The 21573-nt window shown below is 38.8% G+C and overlaps 1 protein-coding gene across 1 annotated transcript in view; it reads right to left on the bottom strand.

The window, feature by feature from the left end:
* Positions 1–21573, bottom strand: part of LOC131227858 (protein LONG AFTER FAR-RED 3) — a 139014-nt gene that overhangs the window by 56744 nt on the left and 60697 nt on the right. The window contains exons 5-6 of the mRNA XM_058223686.1: positions 1472–1578; positions 1089–1212 (exon numbers count right to left, since the gene is read on the bottom strand). Of these exons, the coding sequence (XP_058079669.1) occupies positions 1089–1212; positions 1472–1578 (231 nt within the window). The remainder of the gene's footprint in view (positions 1–1088; positions 1213–1471; positions 1579–21573) is intronic.

The following is a 21573-nucleotide window of genomic DNA, read 5'->3' as shown; positions in this document are numbered from 1 at the left end:
TAATTCTTTGAGTTGTGGAAACCTAATTGGGTGCGAAACCATCCCTTCTTCGAAGGGCTAACTACCATTGTGCGAAGTCACACCCATCCCAAATCACCCCCATCTCCTACCCTCCATATTCCTCATCTCCTGCAGCCATCCCCTCATCAAATCCACCCACGTTTGCAGCTAATCTTTCCTCTACAGCAGATTTCCAAAATTTGGCCCTACAGGAGGGCCGAAACTTCAGCGGAGCACCGTGTTCAAATCGATCATCCGTTTGGCCTAAAATTTGGAGGGAAGGTGGCCCATCCCTGGCCGACCAAGGCCAAGTTGGCCTTTTTCGGAATAGTAGGCCCCACACACGTGCGGCCGAGATCACACGCACGTGCGTCTGGGCCGTTGCTGCTATTCACATGTGCGGTACTTCTCTGGTTTGTCTCTCTCCTCTCTTTCACTCCTTTTTCACCCAAAATCCCTAAACCTAACCCTAAATTTTTCAAATCCCTAATTTTATGCCCTTTCTTCAACCTTAAGGTTCCCCAAATTGAAATTTCTGGATCCTTGAATTGGGAAATAATCTTTTGCATGTGTGGATGAATCTACTATCATTTGATTATTGTTTGGTCTATAATTTTGATTGATCCAACCCTAGCTTGTGTAGGCCTGAGCCTGCATAGATTCCCCTTGATTGAATGCTTGAACTTTTGTGTAGGATATGGAATTTTGTGTAATAGTTTCTGAACTAATGTGATCTAAAGCCTGAATGTCTTGCACATCATATTTGAATTTCATGTCCTGCATCACACATATGGGCAGGGTTTTACACGTGCAAACGTCCCTAGAGAATTTAAAACATAATTATTGGAAAAGAATAAGGTAGCTCAATTTTTAGTATGATACTGACTAATATAGTTCATATATATGCAGTGCATACATTCCATCTTGATCAGTAACCAGATATGTGCAGTCCATAATATTTCATCTTAATCTAACCACATATCATGGCCTAAATAAAATATCTTTTGACAAATAAAATTTATAGAAACAGAGTAAGCATGCATATTCCAATTTCATTTCACATGTAACATTTCAACAACTCAAGATACCTCCATCAGTGGTTCTCATTATGGTTCCACCAGCTGGATCTTCCGTGCAATTTGTAATTCCAACTAGTTTTAGTGCTAACGAGTTGGCGAGTCCCATATGACCATCCATTCGGGATAGCCAAACCTGCATATCAGATATTATAAGTAGAATTGTAGAAAGCATGGCATTTGCAACTAATGGATCCTTAAGCTGGGTACACTTGTTGTCATGCCTCAGCGGTAGACTCACAAGAGTTTCAACATGAGGTCATGGGTTTGAGCATCCATTGTGGTGCGAGTGCACGAGTGTGTGGGGGTGTGAGTGCATGAGTGCGTGAGTGTGTGGGGGTGTGCATGCGTGTGAAAAGGACAAAAGCTGGGTTGCGCAAATGAAGGCTTCTCACAGGATTATTGGTTGTGATGTCATCTATCCAAGAAGCAGCTGGCAAGTCTCCACCCCACTGTTCATTGTTCCAGCCACCACCTAATACCCAGCAATCTTTTTGTTTATCTGACCAAGTTATTTTCAAAAATGCAAGAACATCAATATAAGTTACAATGACAAATCATAAAAGGAAACATTAGAATCAAAATGTAAAAGAGTGATACTGGGTTTGCCAAAACAATGGCTAGTAAAACAATTGAAAGTAGTTCCCGCTAGCAAGCATGAAATACATTGAGGTGACCAGATACATCTAAGCACATATGGTTGTCTGATACTGTTCATGTTTGCTTAGCAGTAATTCACGTGAGCTTTAAAAATCATTGCGTCTGCAAGTGGAATCGTTACTCACGCACGTGATGCAGGTGGATGGGATTCTAGGTGGATTCATGCAGAAATCGGAATATACGGAGGCTAATGTTACGAGTACAGTTCAGGGTATATCCACGACAGCAGAAGTAAAGCAGATGCACTTGAAAAGGATCACAATGGCCCAAGGTATGAAGAGGATAAAGTTGGTTACAATGGAGGTTGCGCGAATGGTGGGAATGGCTTTTGGGGACAGACTGGAAAATTACGTGTCCTATTTTGAAAGGGTTGAAGAAAGGGGCAGACCGAGCATCCAAAGACAGGTCCAAAATTGTGATAGATAAATAGTGAGCTTCGAAGATAATGGCAGGACCGTTAATAGTGTAACATTCGTTACAGAACATGGGCAACAGGTGGGGACAAATAACTTGTAAATGAAGATCATGAATTGGAATGTTCGGGGGTTGGGGTGTGCGCAAAAAAGAGGACAACTAAAAGATATGTGCAAAAGGTACAAAATTCAGCTGGCAGCATTTCAGGAAACTAAACAGCCAGAAACAGGCCAACGGCTGATTAACTCGATTTGGTGGGGCAAGAAAAGTCAACGATTAGCAGTGGATTCAATTGTAGCGGCTGGAGTTACTCTTCTGATATGGAATTTGGCGATCTAGAGAAAAGAGGATAGATAGGAAAATACGCAGTGTCAGTGGTACTAAAGGAACGGGGGTCCGGTTTCAGATGGTGCTTCATTTCTGTTTATGGGCTGTGCAAATCGAAATATCGCATCGAATTTTGGACTGAATTGGATGCATGTTGTAATAGGTGGGACTTGCCGTGGTGCATGGGAGGATCTCAACATTATTAGAGTGCTTCATGGGAAGTCGAATGCGGATCAAATCTTTAAAAGCATGAAAACTTCTCCAATTGGATATTCAAAAATGAAATGATGGACCTCCCATTAGGTGGTGCAAAATTCACATGGTTGAACGGGCAAGCAACACAGGTTAGACAAATTCCTAATATCATTAGATTGGGAAGATAAATATCGGTTGATCAATCAAAGGGGTTTTCCTAGACCTTTTTTAGATCACTGCCCGGTTCTTTTGGAAGTGGATGAGGAGGATGTTTAGAGATCGAGGGTTTTGGCACAAAAATTGTTGAGTGGTTATCTTTTTCAGTTGAAGGGAGCGTCAGTGCTTCACTCTTTCAAAAATTAAAGCGGTCGAAACAAAAGATAAGGGAGTGGAAAAATGAGGTTCTTTACGGCCGAGAGGAGGAAAAGACCAATATCCTTTCAAAGATTCAAAGATTAGATTCCAAAGAAGAGATACATGAACTATCAGAGGAGGAAAAGGCATGGAAGGAAGCATACAAAGCAAAATATAACACTAGGCTAAAAAAGGAAGAGATCAAATGGCAACAAAGGTCCAAGGAAACCTGGTTGAAAGTGGGGGATAAAAATAACAAATTCTTTCATGCGATGGCTAGTGCGAGAGAGTGAATAAATAAAATCTCTTCGTTAGTGGTGGAAGATTAAAGGATTGAGGAGAAGTCAAAAATCTGCGAAGCTATAGTCCAATTCTACAAAGAACTGTTGTATAAGGATGGGGGAATTAGGTCGTCGCTCAATAATTTGCAGTTTGAATCAATTTTGACCGAAGAGGTGGACTTGTTAAAGCCAGCTTTTTCATAATATGAAATTAAGAAAGCAGTGGCAGAATTGGGTGATGATAAGGCGCCGGGCCAGATGGCTTTCTGATAGCATTTTATCATAAATTTTGGAAGTGTGTGAAGGGAGACATGATTGGCTTCATGCAATAATTTTTTTAGAAAGGCTTAATCGCGTTGCAATTAGGGGATACATTTATAGCAATGATTCCCAAAAAGGAAGGACTTGAATGTTTGAAAGACTTTAGGCCGATCGGTCTACTAGGGGTCCATATAAGATATTAACAAGGGTGTTGGCATCAAGATTCAGTAATGTGTTGGGAGGCGTTATCTCAGGATCTCAAGGGGCTTTTGTGGAAGGAAGACAAATCCCCAATTGTTCTCTCTTGGCCAATGAATGCATTTGATTCTTGTTATAGAAAAGGGGAGGAGGCATGGTATGCAAGTTGGATGTTGAAAAAGCCTACGACCACGTTGACTGGGCATTTCTAGATTATATGTTGGGCAGGTTAAGAGGTGGACCAAAATGACGCTTTTAGATTCAGGCTTGTTTCAAATCGGCAAAAATTTTCCATATTGGTGAATGGATTGCCTAAAGATTTTTTTGTTGCTTCTCATGGTCTTCTTCAAGGCGATCCTTTTTGTCACAATAATGGAGGCTCTTAATAAAATAATAGACAGAGGTGTTCATGTTGGACTAGTCAAAGGCTTTGGGATAGATAACACGAACTTTCAGATTTCTCACATCCAATATGCAAATGATACCCTTTTGTTGTGTAAGGCAGATGATTTCTTTGTGGAAAATCTTTGTTCAATTGTAGTAAGTTTCGAGGTGGTTTCCAGTTTGAAAGTCAACATATCCAAAAGCAAGATCTTAAGGGTAGGCATTTCCAACGAAAGAGTTTGGGCTTTTACAAAAGTATTTGATTGCAGAGAAGCTTCTTTTCCAACTACATATTTGGGTTTACCGTTGTATATAGGGAGACCGGCCAAGAAAATGTGGGACAAAGTTATAGAAAGATGTCAAAGTGGTAGTCGAGGTACCGGTTTATTTTGTCTCTTTTCAAATGCCATAAATCTATTCTGAACACTTTGGAGAGATGAAGGAGGGAACTTCTGGGAAGGGTGTGGAGAGAAACACAAGTTCCATCTTATGAAATGGGATGAAGTTTGTAAACCAACAAGACAAGGAGGAGCGGGAATCTTAAAGTTAGAAGAGACGAATCTAGCATTGTTGGGAAAATGGGTTTGAAGATTTGGGTCGGAGGGAGATAATATCGAAAAAAATATGGGGTAGAGGAAGGGGGTGGGGAACGAATGCATCATCTTTGTACCAAAGTTCTTATTGGTGGAAATCAGTAGCGTCCCTAAAAGAGAGCGTGGGAGGGAATGGGCTTCTAGCTGGGGGAAGGAAAGAATATCATATTTTGGGATGATAGGTGGGTGGGAGATGAGAGATTGGGTAAGAGGTTTCCATCTTTAGCAAGGTTATCTAGGATAGATGGGGGAGAATTCAAGTAACTATCAATTAGTGGGGAAGAGGTAATATGGGCCCCTACTTTTAGAAGGAATTTGTCAGACGGGGAGATTGAAGAGTTGGTTCAATTGCTTGAGATGTTAGCAAAGATATCTCCAGTGTTATCAAAGGCGGACTCCATAAGGTGGTTAAAAACTAAGTCAGGTTCATTCTCAGTTAGGTCCTTCTATCAGTTTTTTAGTGGGAGTGACGAAAACTATGAGGTATCTTCAACGGCTTTCGCACTATGATGCACCTTCAATGGTGGTGGCTTTTGGTTGGTTAGTAGAGAGGAATAAGGTGGTAACGGTAGACAATTTGTGTAAGCGGAACATGATTTTCCCTAACGTTTACTTGATGTGCTACAAAGATGCAGAATCTGAGGATCACTAATTCATTCACTACGAATATGCGAGGGAGGTGTGGGATCTTTTGCTCCAATTTGTTGGGGTGCTATGGGTGTTTCCGAATACGATAGAGGAATTCCTCATTGCTTGGCACGGCGAGGGGATGGGGAAAGAAGGGAAAGGGATGTGGCAATTAAGTTTACTAGCGACTCTATGGGTGTAATGGTGGGAAAGAAATGACCTATGCTTCATAAACAAAATGAGTGGAGCAATGCAAGTCTTTAACCGGGCAATTCGTAATATGAAGGAGTGGGCAGAAGTGTAGTTCTACAATCTCCTCTTTAGGTCTTTTGGGGGGGCAACTTCTATTGGTACAATTGTATGTTTGTATATTTGTACATTTTGGCTTCAGCCTTTTTATATGAAATCTCATCATTGTTCAATGTTCTTCTTTTTATTTTATAAGATAACAATGAGATTTAATATTGGAATAAATGGAGTGAAATCAATAGGTGTTCAAAAATGAGGTGGTGGAATTTAAAAAGGGCCGGGAAAACAATGCCATATAGTAACAAATTGATTGATAAAGGATAGTGGAATGTCGAGGAAGAAGTTAATAATATGTGGAATGAGGTGGTTGAGTGCATTAGAAAAGTGACAAAAGAAGTTCTAGGAGTATCTAGAGGGAAAAGACACTTGTATGAGGAAACTTGGTGGTGGAATGCAAAGTACAAAAGGCTATTAGCAAGAAAAGATTATGTTTCAAAGCCTAGCAAGGGACTAGAAACGAGGAAATCTTTAGAGCAATATAGAAACGCCGAAAAGAATGTTAGGAAAGTAGTGAGGCCAAACTTAAGGCATATGATGATCTTTACAATAGATTGGGAACAAAAGAAGGTGAGAAAGGGAGAGGGGGTGGAAACTTAGATCATGTTAGATGCATTAAGGGCGATGACCAAGGATATTGGTTAAGGAAGATGAGATCAATAAGAGGTTGGAAAGCTATTTCCAAAACCTATAAAATGACGATCACTCAGAGCATAGGGATATAAGGAATCACAGACCCAAATGACACCAGAGACCATAGGCATTTTCATAGGATTAAGATATCTAAGTGAAAGAAGCTCTAAGAAAGATTAAGATAGGAAAGGGCCTACAAACATATGGTATATCGGTAGAGATTTAGAATTGCATGGGAGATACTGGATTATTTTGGTTGGCAAAGTAGTCCAACAAGATTGTAAGATCAAAGAAAATGCCAAACGAATGGAGGAAAAGTATTGTTGTACCTATCTACAAGAATTAAGGAGCATACAAATTTATTAACTATTGCAGGATTAAACTCATAAGTCATACTATGAAACTTTGAGAGATTTTGATCGAGAAAAGGCTAGAGTGTGAGATGAATGTATCGGAAACTAACTTCAAATTTATGCTATGCAATGTTTTCAGTATTGGTATCAATGGATGCATCACACCCATGGGATACAATAAAATCTCAGGTATCGCATGGGAAATATTTAGTGTATCATGTGTCGAATAAAGTATCGTTTTTTTTAAAGAAACATTGGGAAATTGGTCGAATTTTCCGATGAAACTTTAGGATGTGTTAAAAAAGACATCGTTACACTTAGAAATCAAAATATCACAAAAAATAAGTGCACATAATAAGTTTCCTTTGTATAGGGCAAACTATGTGCTGACAGAAATTATGCAACTTTATTCGAAATCAGTTCATATCATTTATAAATCTAAGAAGGCATCTATTAAAACACCACCAATACATTCAAAAGTCAAAGAAGATGTAGAAATATACCTACAATGAACCCTCAACATGAATGTGCGGCTATGCCATAGACCCACAGAATTTCACAGGGTATCAAAATTATCATTTCCATCTCAACAAGGCTAACCATAGTATTGCTCCTTCACGAACCAATAATATTGTGCCTAGGTCCTAGTAGAATGATACCAATGAAGATTTATCTAACATATCATTCATTCTCCTCCACTCCAAACTAGATTAGTATGCCCATCTGTGGGGACTACAAAATCATCACCGTTTGTGGGTGATATGGATCTAGAGCTGGATACGGTGTGGGTATATATGAAGCTCTTGAATACATTTGTTGCCCATATGGATATCCCTGCCCATACGCAAAAGCATGCTCATGCCCGTGATTGAATAATTGTTTACCATAACTATTGGAGCCGCTCATCACATATCCATGTGGTCCATAAACATATGATCCATAATCATACTATAGCACAGAACTAGAGTTGCACTACCTACTACCGACATCCATGGATCCCAAGCTTCATGCTAAAGTCCTCCTAGCTCCACTCAATTGTTTCTTTATCCAATGATTCTAAGCCTTAATACAAGGATGAGAACCATGCTCTTCGTCTTAGGTGGCAAGTTCAAAATGCATCTCCACGGTGAACGGGCTGAGAGGTCTCTGAGTTTGAGTTTGACGCTTGAGTTTGACTCTAGTCACGTACATCGCCATAGCCGCAATTCCTGTCACCACCGCCATCATCATCACCACCACCAAGCCTACACCTTCGTCACTCTTAGTGTTGTTGGTGGTGTGGCCACCACGTGTCCCATGAGATAATGACTGTTACTGGCTACCTCCTTACTCGTCAATGGGTTGAAAGCTTCAAAGGGAGAACCATCCTCCTCTACAAACTCATCAACATTGATACCCCGTGATGTTACCTCCTCTACGATATTCATTTCTGGTCGGCCATCTGCTTGATCTTGATTATTTGACTTAACCCACTCGTAAAGTGGGTCATCTTCATTTCTTTCGTATGCATGACAACTAGAGCTAGACATCGAGTCGAGTCAGACCGAGTTAGGGCTGACCTGACTTGATCCGATTTTGAAATAGGCCTGACCCAAACTCGATCCGACTTACTACCGAGTCCAACATGCCTGACTCGATCCGAGTCCAAATCTAGCCTGGACTAATCCGGACCGAGTCCGACCCGGTCAAAAGTACCGAGTCGGGTCGAGTTGGCATCGAGTCGGATCGAGAGATGAGGGAGGGAGTAGAGAGGGGGGGGGGGGGGGGGGGGGGTAATGGTGGTGGGTGGATGTCAGGCTTGGAAGAGGAGGACGAGGGAGGGAGGGAGAGAGAGAGAGAGAGTTTGGGATCGGGTTAGGGTCGAGGTCGGGGTCGGATGCGGCAGTAGGGTTAGAGATACTTTGAAATTAGGGTTTTTTATACCCGAATCTAAGTCGAGTTGGGTTTCGAATCAAGTCGAGTCTGACCAGATCGAGTTTCGGGTCAAGTTAGGTCGAGTTACTGGGTAACTCGGACTCGTCTCTATTTGAGTTCGGATTGGGTGAAGCATACTCTATTCGGATCGACTCACCCATTCGGATCGGGTCGAATCGGGTCAGAATGAGTTGGACAAGTCGAGTCGTCCCATGTCCAGCTCTAATGACAACCAATCATAATTAAATCCAACGGGTCCTCCTCTACTTTTCTTGCATCTTCTGTTAGTAGCAGCCTCTCTAGAAGTTTCATATAGTGGCAAATTAGTAACTTCTAGAGCCTCTCATGACCCAATTTATTTCGCATCTTCCTACAAATGAGAGAGAATGTGCTCCAATTTCACTCACATAATAATAAAGACACCACCTGTGCAAGTATGCGGATAGCTAGTCATTGCAATATCTCATAGTCACTCCCTTACATGGCCCCACCATTCGCTTGCGAAATCGATCCTTTTTTTCATTAGCCCCACATGTAATTTTAAAGCATCAAAACTAACTTTTAACTAAGCAACAACTCACATGGCGTCATCATCTTCCTCAACTCTCTCGTGGCCTTGCACCCAAATATGCCCTCTGCATCCCAAAAAGTGACTTGTTGATGGCATTTAATGGTAACTATCAGTATAAAACATTGCCATAACTTAGACAAGAATTAAATGCAAAACATATTTACCTCATTCCCAAAATGAGCTTTCCTTAGAGAATTAGGTAATAACTTCTCATAGACTTCATGTAGCGCCCTCTTTAAGTCACTATCCTCACTACATCTACAACTATAGTGGTAATTGGGATTCAAGAAGTATGTTGAAGCCTTACATAGTGCATGTATTCAAATATTAGTGCTAAGGAAAGAAACACACTATGGAAGCAACCAGTAAAGTATTGAAACATATAGAAAATTATATCTAATTAATTACCAGCCTTGTGCAGTGGTTACTCAAGAGTCCTTTCTCATCAAGTCATCAATTATTTTGTACACTCATTGATATGAATTTGCCATTAATGGCTTCTTTCATGACCGCATGGACATGTACATGGAACCCATCTACATATCCATCTCTTTATCCAACATCCTTAGCACTTATATATGAGCTCTAGGATACCTACCACATTACGTATGTGGTCCCAAAAGTAGTTGCTCGAAACAATCTCCTTCATCCTCCACGCCGCACTTTTAACGCTTTGAATCCATTGTGGATACTCCCTAGAGCTTAAGAGTTCTCTCAGTCCATGCTTGTGTTTTAGGAAGATTTCTAAGCAATATAATTATTGGTGAACCGTGTCACCCCAAGCCACACAAAATCATCACCACACCTATCACATATCTCGGCTAATAGCTAGGTGTGACTGTAAATGAAATTTTTAATTTTCCCGGGCATCGGCAATCACACTCTTAACCGTAGGCCTCTGACCTATCGCCTCAAGCATCGAATCAATGCAATGTGTTGTGCACGAGGTCCGATACAGGTTATACTTCTTCCTTAACTCCTTCCCTGCCTTCACAAATGCACTCCCAATAATATCAATGACAAGTAGTATCATATTCTTCCCTGCAACTTCCTTCATCAACCCATAGATATAACTTGAGTTTTTTGTCTCATTCGACGCATCAATGGACTTTAGGAATACAGTCCTCCCCCTATAATAGACCCAGTGTTTTAAATATCAACAATATTGGCCAATAAATCCCACGATATACCTTATATCCCACATGTGCAATACGAAACTCGCAAGTAGTGCGATATATCTCACATGTTCGATTCGATGAGCATTTTTTATTTTCAATCCTTTTTTTCTGCAAATCATGTTAAATAAGCATCAAATTGTTACAAATACATGGTTTTTCATGTTTTGCGTGAAAAAGCATGGATCGGGAGCTTCAATTTTGAGATTTGGAGGAGATGGCCCGAGTTGCGGAAAGTTGAAAAAATCAAAATTTCCCACTTGCTCGCAAATCGATTGCAATCCTTGTGTCCAAACATAAAATCAAACACGTATGTAACCTAATCTAGTGATTCTTCTTTTGCTTTTGAATGTATTGCTTGTGTTTCCACATGTCTTCTTATATTTATAAATTATATGAATGAACTTCGAATATACTTGCATCAATTCAGTTTGACGACGCATAGATTAGGAGCCCATAGAAAGAAAACCTATTATATGCCCTTATTTTTTGTAATGTTTTGATTTATAAGTGTGTGTTGATGTGTTTTTAACAATCACTGAAGTTTCATTGAAAAAATCAACCAATTTCCCCATGTTTCAACAACAACGATACATTACGCGATACAACCGATATATCCCATGCGATAACCGATACGTTTTTGTATCTCAAAGGTGCAACACATAATGCGATACCGATATTTCGAACAATGAATAGACCAGAAAATTTATGATGGACTTCCTCGTTGGTCTTGTCCACCTGTTACACATGAACGTGACCCCATGTCTCCCACAACAGCCATAACTCATCAATATAGCAACGAGTGTCAACAACCTCGTTTCCAAACTATTGCCCCATAATTTCAGAATTTCACATGTCATAGGTGACACCACACCCTCGTCCCCACACTGCGCTATAGTGATAATATTCTTTAAGGGGTGACATCACAACTACATTGGTTGGCATGTGCTCATAAATAAATAAATAAATTGCCATTTGCCTACAGCCACTATGGTGAAAACTACCCTCCCACAACCATCCTATGTAGAGATGTCAAAAGTGGGCCTACTCACCTCCCACCGCCTCATCTTATCCATATCCCATTGTTTCCACAATGATTCATCAACAGCGTGTCTATGGTCAAGATCTTCATACTTGTCCACCTCCTCTACATAATCTACACCTTGCGCTAGTTGCACTAACTCCTCCCTAAACTCCCTCTCACGCTTAGCACAACCATCTCTAATCTTCACCTCTTTCATCAACATCTCCTTCATCTTCGTTTTTACCTCCTTCAAAACCCTTGGCAATCAACAACATTCTGATCCCCATCTCCCCCCCCCCCCACACACACACACAACTATTCAACACGTGCCCCTGCCCCTAATAATTGGACTTGGCTCCATGATTGTCGAGAAGCAGACTCCCGTACTGCAAACAAATGTCAAGATGCCTCCATTTTCCATATATTTTCTACCTGCAAATAACAAACAGCATTAAGCAAAGAAAATGTTCGCACATTCGCTAAATACATACATATTAAGGCTAAATAACCGTTGATCAATCTGTACTTTTAAAAACACTTACTATCAATTTTTTTAATATTAATTAAAGAATAATTTTTTCAAGAAATTCAAAAACCTCCGTCAATCTGTAGTTCAACCCCCAATAGGTCTGATGTTATTTTCCTACACTCTAATTGCAATTTAAATGGGTGAAACGAGGAAATTTTCATATTCTCCCCAACTTTTCCCAACCTCACAGATTAGAGTGTAACTGATATAAAGATCAATAAACACTCATAAAAACTTGAAAACTAAGGCTATATTATTGCTAATCAATATGGAATTTTTTTAAATTATTTGTTGATATTTTTAATTAAAAATATCATTTTTTCCAAGAAATCTAAAAACCTCCATCAATCTATAGATCAGCCTCCAACGTATCCAATGTGATTTTTCCATACTCTAATTGCAATTTAAATGGGTAAAATGGGGAAATTTTCAAATTTTCCCAAATTCGCAAATTGGATGTTGAAATCCATGATGGAGTAGATGCAAAACATGCAAATAGATTTTCATCTCAATTCTATAGATTCTAAGTGATTTAGAACAACAGAATAAATTAAAACAATAAAGAAAACTTTATTGTTTGATTATCGTGCCACTCGCGGCCCAATCTTGATTTCTATATAAAAAAATCCGTTTTTTTCTCTAAATAAACGAATTAGGTTGGACAGATGCACCTCATGAATGGATTAAAAGGGAAAGATTTGAAAAAAAATGGGAATTTTGTAGATTTTTTTTTTTAACCAAAAAAAAAAAGGGAAAGAGCTATCGGCATCACAAGTATTGACAATACACTATTACTTGTGATGGCAATATTTTGAAATATCACATTGTATTGATATATTGTCAATACAATGCGATATCTAACGATATTTTCATATTGTTTTGTATAGGCCAATGTTGATACTAATAGTATTGGTTGATATATGATGTCAATGTTTCGTATTGTCAATACAATATATCAAACAATACTATTGATATTGCAAATAATGGTGCTAGGTTATTCCAAATATTGACAATATTATCTATAATCTCACGATATTATCAGTATCGTCAGGTCAACAATACTGAAACTCTGAAAATTGAAAAGTTTCCAAATATCATCAATATTTTCAAAGTTTGGATTTGATCACTGCCGATTTTATTGAATCAAGAGAAGTCTTAACTCGAAATGAACACAGGCCGGAACTCACTCAAAGGTGATAAGAAATCCTTCTTTTTCAATGTTAGCATGGATTGCAATGAAAATCCATGTCTCTGCATGATTCTCAAGCATTGACATGGATTTGTAGCGAAAAAATTAATTTTTAAGTGAAAATGAGGGAAATGGGTGAAATCCTTTTTTTTTTTTCATTGTTATTTAGAACATGTGTTTCATTGTTAATTAAAGTGGAATTTTCATATATTAATAGATTGGCTACAAATTATATATATTTATTTTATATCGATTGTTCGACAACACATGGTTAGGCCCCTATAAAATGGAAACTTATTATGTATAGTTGTTTTTTGCAATATTTTGATTCCTACATGTGTAAACATGTATCTTTTAACATCCCTTGACAAATCACCAAAAAATTCCACCTTTTTTCCCAATATTTCTCTGATATTTCCCTCAGACAACAATATTTTTCAAGCATTAGCAATAATATTGGCAATGACAATACACGTTTCGGTATCCCCGGTCATCAATACATGCAGATCCAAATATCGCCGATATTATCAACAAGATTGTCGATATTATCGGTAACGCCAGGCCAAGGATATCGAAACTATTGGCAGTATAAAAATTCCCAAATATCACCGATATTTTTCAATAATATCAGCAATACTTGACGATATTATATACTTTGAGAAAAATCACTTAAAAATTTCCCTCATATCGGTGATACCATCATAATATCCCTAATATCATCGATAATATCCTCGATACCAAGGAAACATATGTAACTAAGCAAAAATTGACAAAATTGGGAAAAATTTTCAAGAACCCAAAAAATCTCATTTTTTCGTTTTTTTTTTTTGGGAATTTTTTTACCTTACGTGATATTATTCACTCCTGGTATTTATTAAATAAAAGTGTGCATTTGTGGAGAAATCTTGACTAGAAACGAAGACAGCCTGGAACTCAAAGGGAACGGAAAATCCATGGAAACTTTTTTTTTTTTCAAATGTTGGCATAGACTGCAATGGAAATCCATATCTGTGCATGTTTCTCATGCATTGACTTGGACATGTGGTGAAAAAAATTAACATTAAAGGGAAAATTGTGGGAAATTGGGAAATCCTAATTGTTTCATTTTAATATTGGAAAATGTGTTCTTTATTGTTAATTAATGTGGAAATTTTATATATTAATGTGTTGGCCAATCTATTGATTGGCTACAAATTTTTATAATTTATTCTATACTAATTTTTTCAACAACACATGATTAGGCCCCTGTAAATGGAAACTTATTATGTATAGTTGTTTTTTACAATATTTTGATTCTTACACGTGTAAACATGTGTCTTTTAACATCTCTTAAAGTTTCATTGAAAAATTCCACCTTTTTCCCAATGTTCGATATTTTTCCAAGTATTGGTGCTAACATTAGCAACATCAATACATGTTTCTATATCCCCAGTCATTGATACATGTAACGATACCAATACTCTGAACACTTAATACATGTAACAATACCGATACTCTGAACACTGATGCAAGGAAGGCCAACTATTGAGGATATTTTCCTACTTAATCAATTAATGGAGAAATATAGGGCAAGAGGAAGAATTTCCACATTGTCTTTATTGACTTCAAGAAAGTATACTATAGAATCCAAGAGAGATAATATAATGGGTGTTGGGAAAGAAAAGAATCTTAAGCGGATACACTGACATAAGAAGGATATATATGAGGGAGCAATAACAAATGTGAGAGCCACTAGTGGAGAAACAAGTGAGTTTCCTAGGCTTGCACTAAGGGTCAGTGTTGAGCTCTTAGTTAATAAGGCATTTAAAAGAGGTCTTGTGGTGTATGTTGATAACAGATAACATAGTTTTAATTTACAAAACAAAGGAGTGTGTATATGAAGGGATGCCTTGGAATCTAAAGGTTGTGCAAGTAAAATAGTGTATATGGAATGCATTTTTTAGCAACAAAAGGATTGGAAATGAAAAATTCGTTAAAGATTGTTGACCACAACGTACCCCAGAATGACCATTTTCAATATCTAGTGTCAATAATTCATGAGAGCAGAGAGATTGAGAAGGATGTTGCTCATAGAATTCAACTTGCGTAATAGAAGTGGGGATATGTTCTTTAGAGTTTCATGTCATCATCGCCAATCAAACTGAAGGGGAGATTTTATAGGATAGCTATAAGACCAACCATGCTTTATTGGACAAAATTTTAGGCAGTTACGGGACAACACGCTCATGGGATGAGCGCAACTGAGAGGACATTGAGATGAGTGGCAAGACTAAGGATAGAATTAAAAATGAATGTTCGTGGGAACGGCATCGCACCAATAGGCAATAAGATGAGGGAAAGCATACTTAGATGGTTTAGCCATGTACAACCAAAGACTAAGAACCACACCGGTTAGGGTGGAAGTAGTAAGGAACAACACAAGGACCTATGGTTTAACCGAGGATATGGTCCATGATAGAGTGGAAAGGTGAAATAGGATTCATGTGTTGACCCAATTAGTTGGGATAAGGCCTAGATGATGATGATGATGATGATGAACAATGAATTATATAAACAAGCAGAAAGGATTATACAGAGAGGAAGATGTTGAGGAATCATCACTCCAAAACAACAAAGCAAGCATAAAAACAATCATCAAAATAATCATAAGGAAAACACTCGAGCTGTTTTAGAGACAGCCTAGGCAACTACTTCAATTTGGCTCTCTCAAACACTCAACAAGACTACATGTTAGAATGTGAAAATCTCTATCATTCCTCTCAACCAAATCGACCGCAAACCTAACAAAAGGGATAGCCCACAATATTTTCCTTTGGGACCTCAACATCCCTCATGCCAACTTGGAAAGAAAGAATTGATGGGTTGTGCGCGTTGTTCAGAGTATCCCGATATGGTTGATAATATCCCCGATATTATCCATATCTCCAACTCGGCGATACCAATAATACTAGTAGTATCAGAAATTCCAGGTATCAAAGAGATATCACCAAGTATTGCCAATGTATCACCAATATTTTCAACTATGTAAATTCCAAGTGTCGCTTATATCGCCAATGTACCGATGTTGCCAATGTATCTCCAACATTTTCAACTATGTAAATTCCCGGTGTTGCTTGTACCACTAATGTATCAGCAACATTTCAATAATGTCACCAATGTATCGATTTTGCCAAAAATCTATTTATTAAAAAAAAAAATCCATTTCAAATTTTTTTTTTTATGGTTGCATGGTTATATGATGAAATGCATGTTTATGTGTGTGTGCGCGAGCGCGCATGTATGGATGGATGGATAGATGGTTGGTTGGTTGGTTGGTTGGATGGTTGGTTGGATGGATGGATGGATGTGTATGTGTCTGTGTGTGCATGTGCACGCATGCATGCATGGATGGATGGATGGATGGATCATGCATGTGTTTGTATGTATGTATGTGTCTATGTGCATGCATGGAGGAATGGTCAGATGAATCATGGATGGATGGATCCACCATTTTCCCCATTTTTCCCCACTGTTTCCCTAAGTCAACGATACATGCTTTTAGGCCCCCATTAAAGGGAAACTCATTATTTGATTCCTAAATATGCAAATATGAATCTTTTTTGCAAGTATTTGATTCTTAAATATACAAATATGTGTATTTTATCATCTCTTGAAGTATCATTGAAAAATTTAACAATTTTCCCCATGTTTCTCTAATGTTTCCCGAAGTCAACATTACACACTTTTAGGCCCCCATTAAAGAAAAACTTGTTATGTATGCGTCTTATTTACAATTATTTGATTCCTAAATATGCAAATGTGTATTGTAGCATCTACTGAAGTTTCATTGAGAAATTCCATCATTCCCTCATGTTTCCCCAATGTTTCCTCAGTCATCGATACATTTTAGGGTATCAGCAATAATATCGGCGATATCGATAGATGTTTCCGTATCCCCAGCCAATTATGCAAGTAACGATACCAATATACGAACATTGGTTGCGGCATAACCCATTGTGATTGTATATGTCATGTGGCACATTATATTAACCGATCATGGAGTGCAACCATCTGTTATTCATATCTTGTGCCACAACACATCATCTGCGCCATATGGCACAAACTATAAGCTAGGACATCTTTCATATGATGTAAGCCCAAAAAGGGCATGTAACGTCTCGGAAAAATCCGGACAAAGGCCCGAGTACCACCTCAGGCAGAAATCACATAGGACCAAATCCTTTAGAAATTAGGCGGGAATTAACAAGTGCTAAACTAGCTTATCTGTGAAATTAGCACTAATCACTTTAAATATGATCTGCAAGACCCAAACCATGCAGAATCATTACTGCTTCATTACCTTAAGACTTAGGATCATTCTCAAGTCTCAGTTGCTCTTGGGAGCACATCGAAACTCCGTATCGGACCTGGACCACACGTCGAAAGTCCGGTAACTGCGAAACTATACGAATATGACCGCCTCGTTGGACTTGACAACCATCCCGGAAATCAAGTCCTAATAGTATCCAGAAACGCACAACTTGAGCCCGGAGCGAAGTGTGTGAGAAACGCGAATACCTTTAAGAAATAAACCCAAACTTAAGTAAACTGATATAAGGGAGGTACCTTAGCTTCCCAATCCTGCTGTATGAATAAACCTAAGTAAGCAATATGGCTAAACACGTGCATGCACCGTAGTATGTGTGCCTTTGGCGTAGCAGGTCAAGCACTAAGGAAGTGTTTCATATTGCGATCGTGAGATGAAGTTGCTGAGGGAGTGCAGGCAAGGGCATGCATCATTATTTCAAATCATTCTTGCATTAACAAGAGTACTTAGGACCTGATTGTTGTATTGCGTTATCATTACTGCTTGACTGAATTGATAACATGTTAACCTTTGCTTTATTGTTCCGCTGAGTTGATCACTCACTCCCATGTTACGGGATGGTATTTTAAACACCAACCAGACCCTGTTGTAGTTTCAGATGATGGTGCAGCCTGCGAGGTGGAGCCGGACTTTGAGGATGATGAGGAGGCATTCCCATATATGCAGTATTCAAGCGGATTTCTATAGACCGTTCTGATCGACGGGGCTTCAGGGCTTATACTTGTAGTGGACCATCACTTTTGATATTTTGTATTTTGAAACAATACTTGTAACTATTTGACCTGGCAATGCATTCATACTTTGGGGACCTACGATGGTTTATACGTTTTATACACTTATCACAGTCTTTCGCTTGCGTAAATTCAACTGTCCCTGGAGTATGATTTGTTGACTTAGCTTAATATCATTCATGTTTTATGCTCTAACATGGACAACATTAAATTATCATTATCTATGTTGCATAAGTGATGCGTTGGAACTCAGGAGTTGGGTACCTGCTCGACCCCGCGATTTTCAAGGCGTTACAGGGCATGTTAGTCATTTTTGTTTCTTAGTTAAAATAGCAAACTAAGAGGAAGGTGAGGACAACCCACATGTTCTTCTTCCCTTTCTTCTTCCTCTTTTATCTTTTCTCGTCCTCTACTCCTCAATCATTCAATAACTAAAACTTACATAGTACCATAGCACAAGTCATCCAATATTTTCCTTTCTTCTTTGTCCCAAACTTTTCTTTCATCTACTTTTTTCGATTATTGAAACCTTAGACCTACCCAAGATTGGTTTCCATTTTAGGAAATCTAGAGTTTTCCTTCCTTTTCGTGTCAAAAAAACATGTCGTTTGTCTATTTTGGAAGCAGGTGTATGGTAGTGATGTTTTCCTCTTTTCAACATCAAACATAAAGATGAATCGAGTATTGTCAAACTAATACCAAGCATTCTCCCAGATGTACCATTGATGAGCGCTAGGTGTATTGTACGGCTATGATGTGATGGGGAAGTGATTGGGAGTGCTTACGATAGCCCATTGACAGCCCTTCTTCAATAGGTTGTGTTTTTGTGATGCAAACCCCGAAGGGAATGCAAATGGATCAAAGGAAGAAAAACAAGATTGTAGTAAAGAACCCTAACAATTCTCTAGCCAAATGCTAGAAATCAAAGCCCCTTGCCCTCTCCAATTCTTCTTCCAAAAAAAATAAACACCAAAACCAAAGAAATTGTATTTCATCTCAACATAATGCTCATAATAATCTATTACATGTTCGTAGCATAGCCTTATGTACGCATAAAACAAAAATAGAAGCCATAATAAAAGAAAAAAAAAGGCACCAAATTGCCCCTGATTTCTATCACCGTCATACGGACCTTCTATAAATGGGCCATAACTCACTCATACAGCCTCAGAATTGCATGATCTTGGGCTCATTTGAAAGTTAATCAATTGGCGATTAAACGAGACCAATATGATATTATTCGGACATCAATTACTTACCCAAAAGTGGCCCACCAAGAAAGAGACAAAAATACGACAGAGATTTATTAACTAAATCACGACTCAAATTCATCTAACGAATAACTAAATAAATAAAACCTATGGATTGATGACAATGTGGTTGATCCCATGGGCCCCACAATTTAAGTTGATCATTGATCCCATCCAATTGATAATTAGACCATTGATTTAGTCAAGTCATCAATCCAAACAATCTAAACAATTGGATTAATCATATCTTATATCAAACAACTTGTGTGCCCATTTGATTGCATCATTCTAGCAGCCCATTGACATGACATTTTCGATTGGTGGTGTTCTTATCCAGTATTCAAACTATCGGTATCGCGTTACGTATCGCATCCTTGGGATACAGATAAGTATCTGTTTTGACAAGAAACGAATGTATTGCAATTGGGGAATATTATTCAATATTGACAAAGAAAAATAGAAGAACAATCATCATGAGGTATTTTATAGATTTAAAGTTCGTTTACATCCTCATATTTCCCTAGATTCCAAGGTAAAATATGCAATTATAATGAAATAAAATACATTCAAATATGAATCTCGGCAGCGTTTCGGCTTGAAATGTGATCTTATTAATGACAGAGTCATTGTGCGGATCTTTAGGACTCTTATGTTTTTCTCTTTAACTCAAGGATCCTTAGATTGATTGTCTTCTTGAATAAATTGTTAAGAGATCGTTGTTCGAAAGCAACTTTGACTCAATCTTTAGAGCCTGAGCCTGAGCCTTATTGTGTGTGCAATAGGCCTATTGTGCACGTGCAGTGGAGTATGGTTCTTCCATTGCGCCTGGTGCAATGATCATCACCTCCTTGGTGTTCTTCCCGCGCAATACCTGGGAAATTTCTGGGATTCTCTGCTGGTTCTTCTGGAGCTCTAAACAGTTTGAATGAATCAGATAAAGAAGGAGAAGGGGTATTTATAGGCAACCACACGTGCAAAACCCTATTTCCGCACAACAGAGCCTCATTGCGTGGGCTACTGATTGTCATTGTGCGGGCCGCAATGACTCCTTCATCAATCTTTCTTTCATGAGTCACAAGTACATATTGCGCCCTGCACAACAGTCCACCTTTCTAGTCTTCATTGCGCGCTGCGCAACAAAACCCCAAATTCTTTCCTTTCTATTTTTCTTCATTTCCTTTTAATTTATGCTCCAATAGATGCCCCCTTGGTCCTTCGTTCAATCCTCATTTTAGGTTAAATGGAGGATCAACCCATGTTTCAAAATTTGCTTCATAAAATCTATTGTGTGCCCGATGTGTCCATTGCATTATCGAGTCCACGCAACAGACTGCGAGTCCGGCCAACCATACAAGCAGGAGTTGGCGGATCACCCAATCACTTCATTTCTAGAGCTAGCACCATCTTGCGCGCTACTACCTTCTCGCGCAACAAATCCCTACGCGGAACAAATCCCAGGGCGCAACACCTCTGCATTTTGCAGAAATTTTCCAAGTCACCAAACCCTGCCAAATTTTCTTATAACTCTTCCATGGCTCGCTCTAAGAAACGTCATACTCCTCCCAAGGAACAAACCACTCCTTCCCAGCACTCTGAATCTTTTAACCCCCAATCTCACTCTGTCGAAGACCGCCCTAAGAAGAGAACACAAGTGACCAGCGAGCGATCTTCCCTTTTAAGAGAATCGATCCTTCCAACCCTTGATTTCTCCGATCGCATACTCCTCTTAGCCAGTCTGATTCGGAATGCTATTATAATGGGAGACATTAAAAAGCCGTCGAGAGAAGGCCACGAATCTAATTGGGAGACTTGGTTGAAATCAACAGCCAACTTCTGCACTGATAGTTCCCGCCCTGGCAATACAGAATCCACCCCTCCATTTTCAAAAAAGAAGAAGCCGACGAGCAAAGGAGAGATTCTTCAAGAACAAATCAAAGAACATAGCAAGAAGCGCTTCCAGAATACCTGGGATGGCTTGAAGATTCATCAGGAAGTAATTAAATTCAGAAATCTTTATGAGGACGAGACAATCATAATCCCTATAAGTCTTCATCGTCATCTATCAATACTCCATAGCGAGCCGACCGACCAATGACACAGAACAGGCTTCTTTTCACTGCCTATTGGGTCATCAAGGAGCCGAAAATCTTAGAAGGCTTTGT

Source organism: Magnolia sinica, chromosome 15, assembly GCF_029962835.1.
Source record: "Magnolia sinica isolate HGM2019 chromosome 15, MsV1, whole genome shotgun sequence".
In the NCBI taxonomy this organism is placed as follows: domain Eukaryota; kingdom Viridiplantae; phylum Streptophyta; class Magnoliopsida; order Magnoliales; family Magnoliaceae; genus Magnolia; species Magnolia sinica.
Note: the sequence above shows the minus strand (reverse complement) of the source record. Positions and strands in the feature narration are given on the sequence as shown.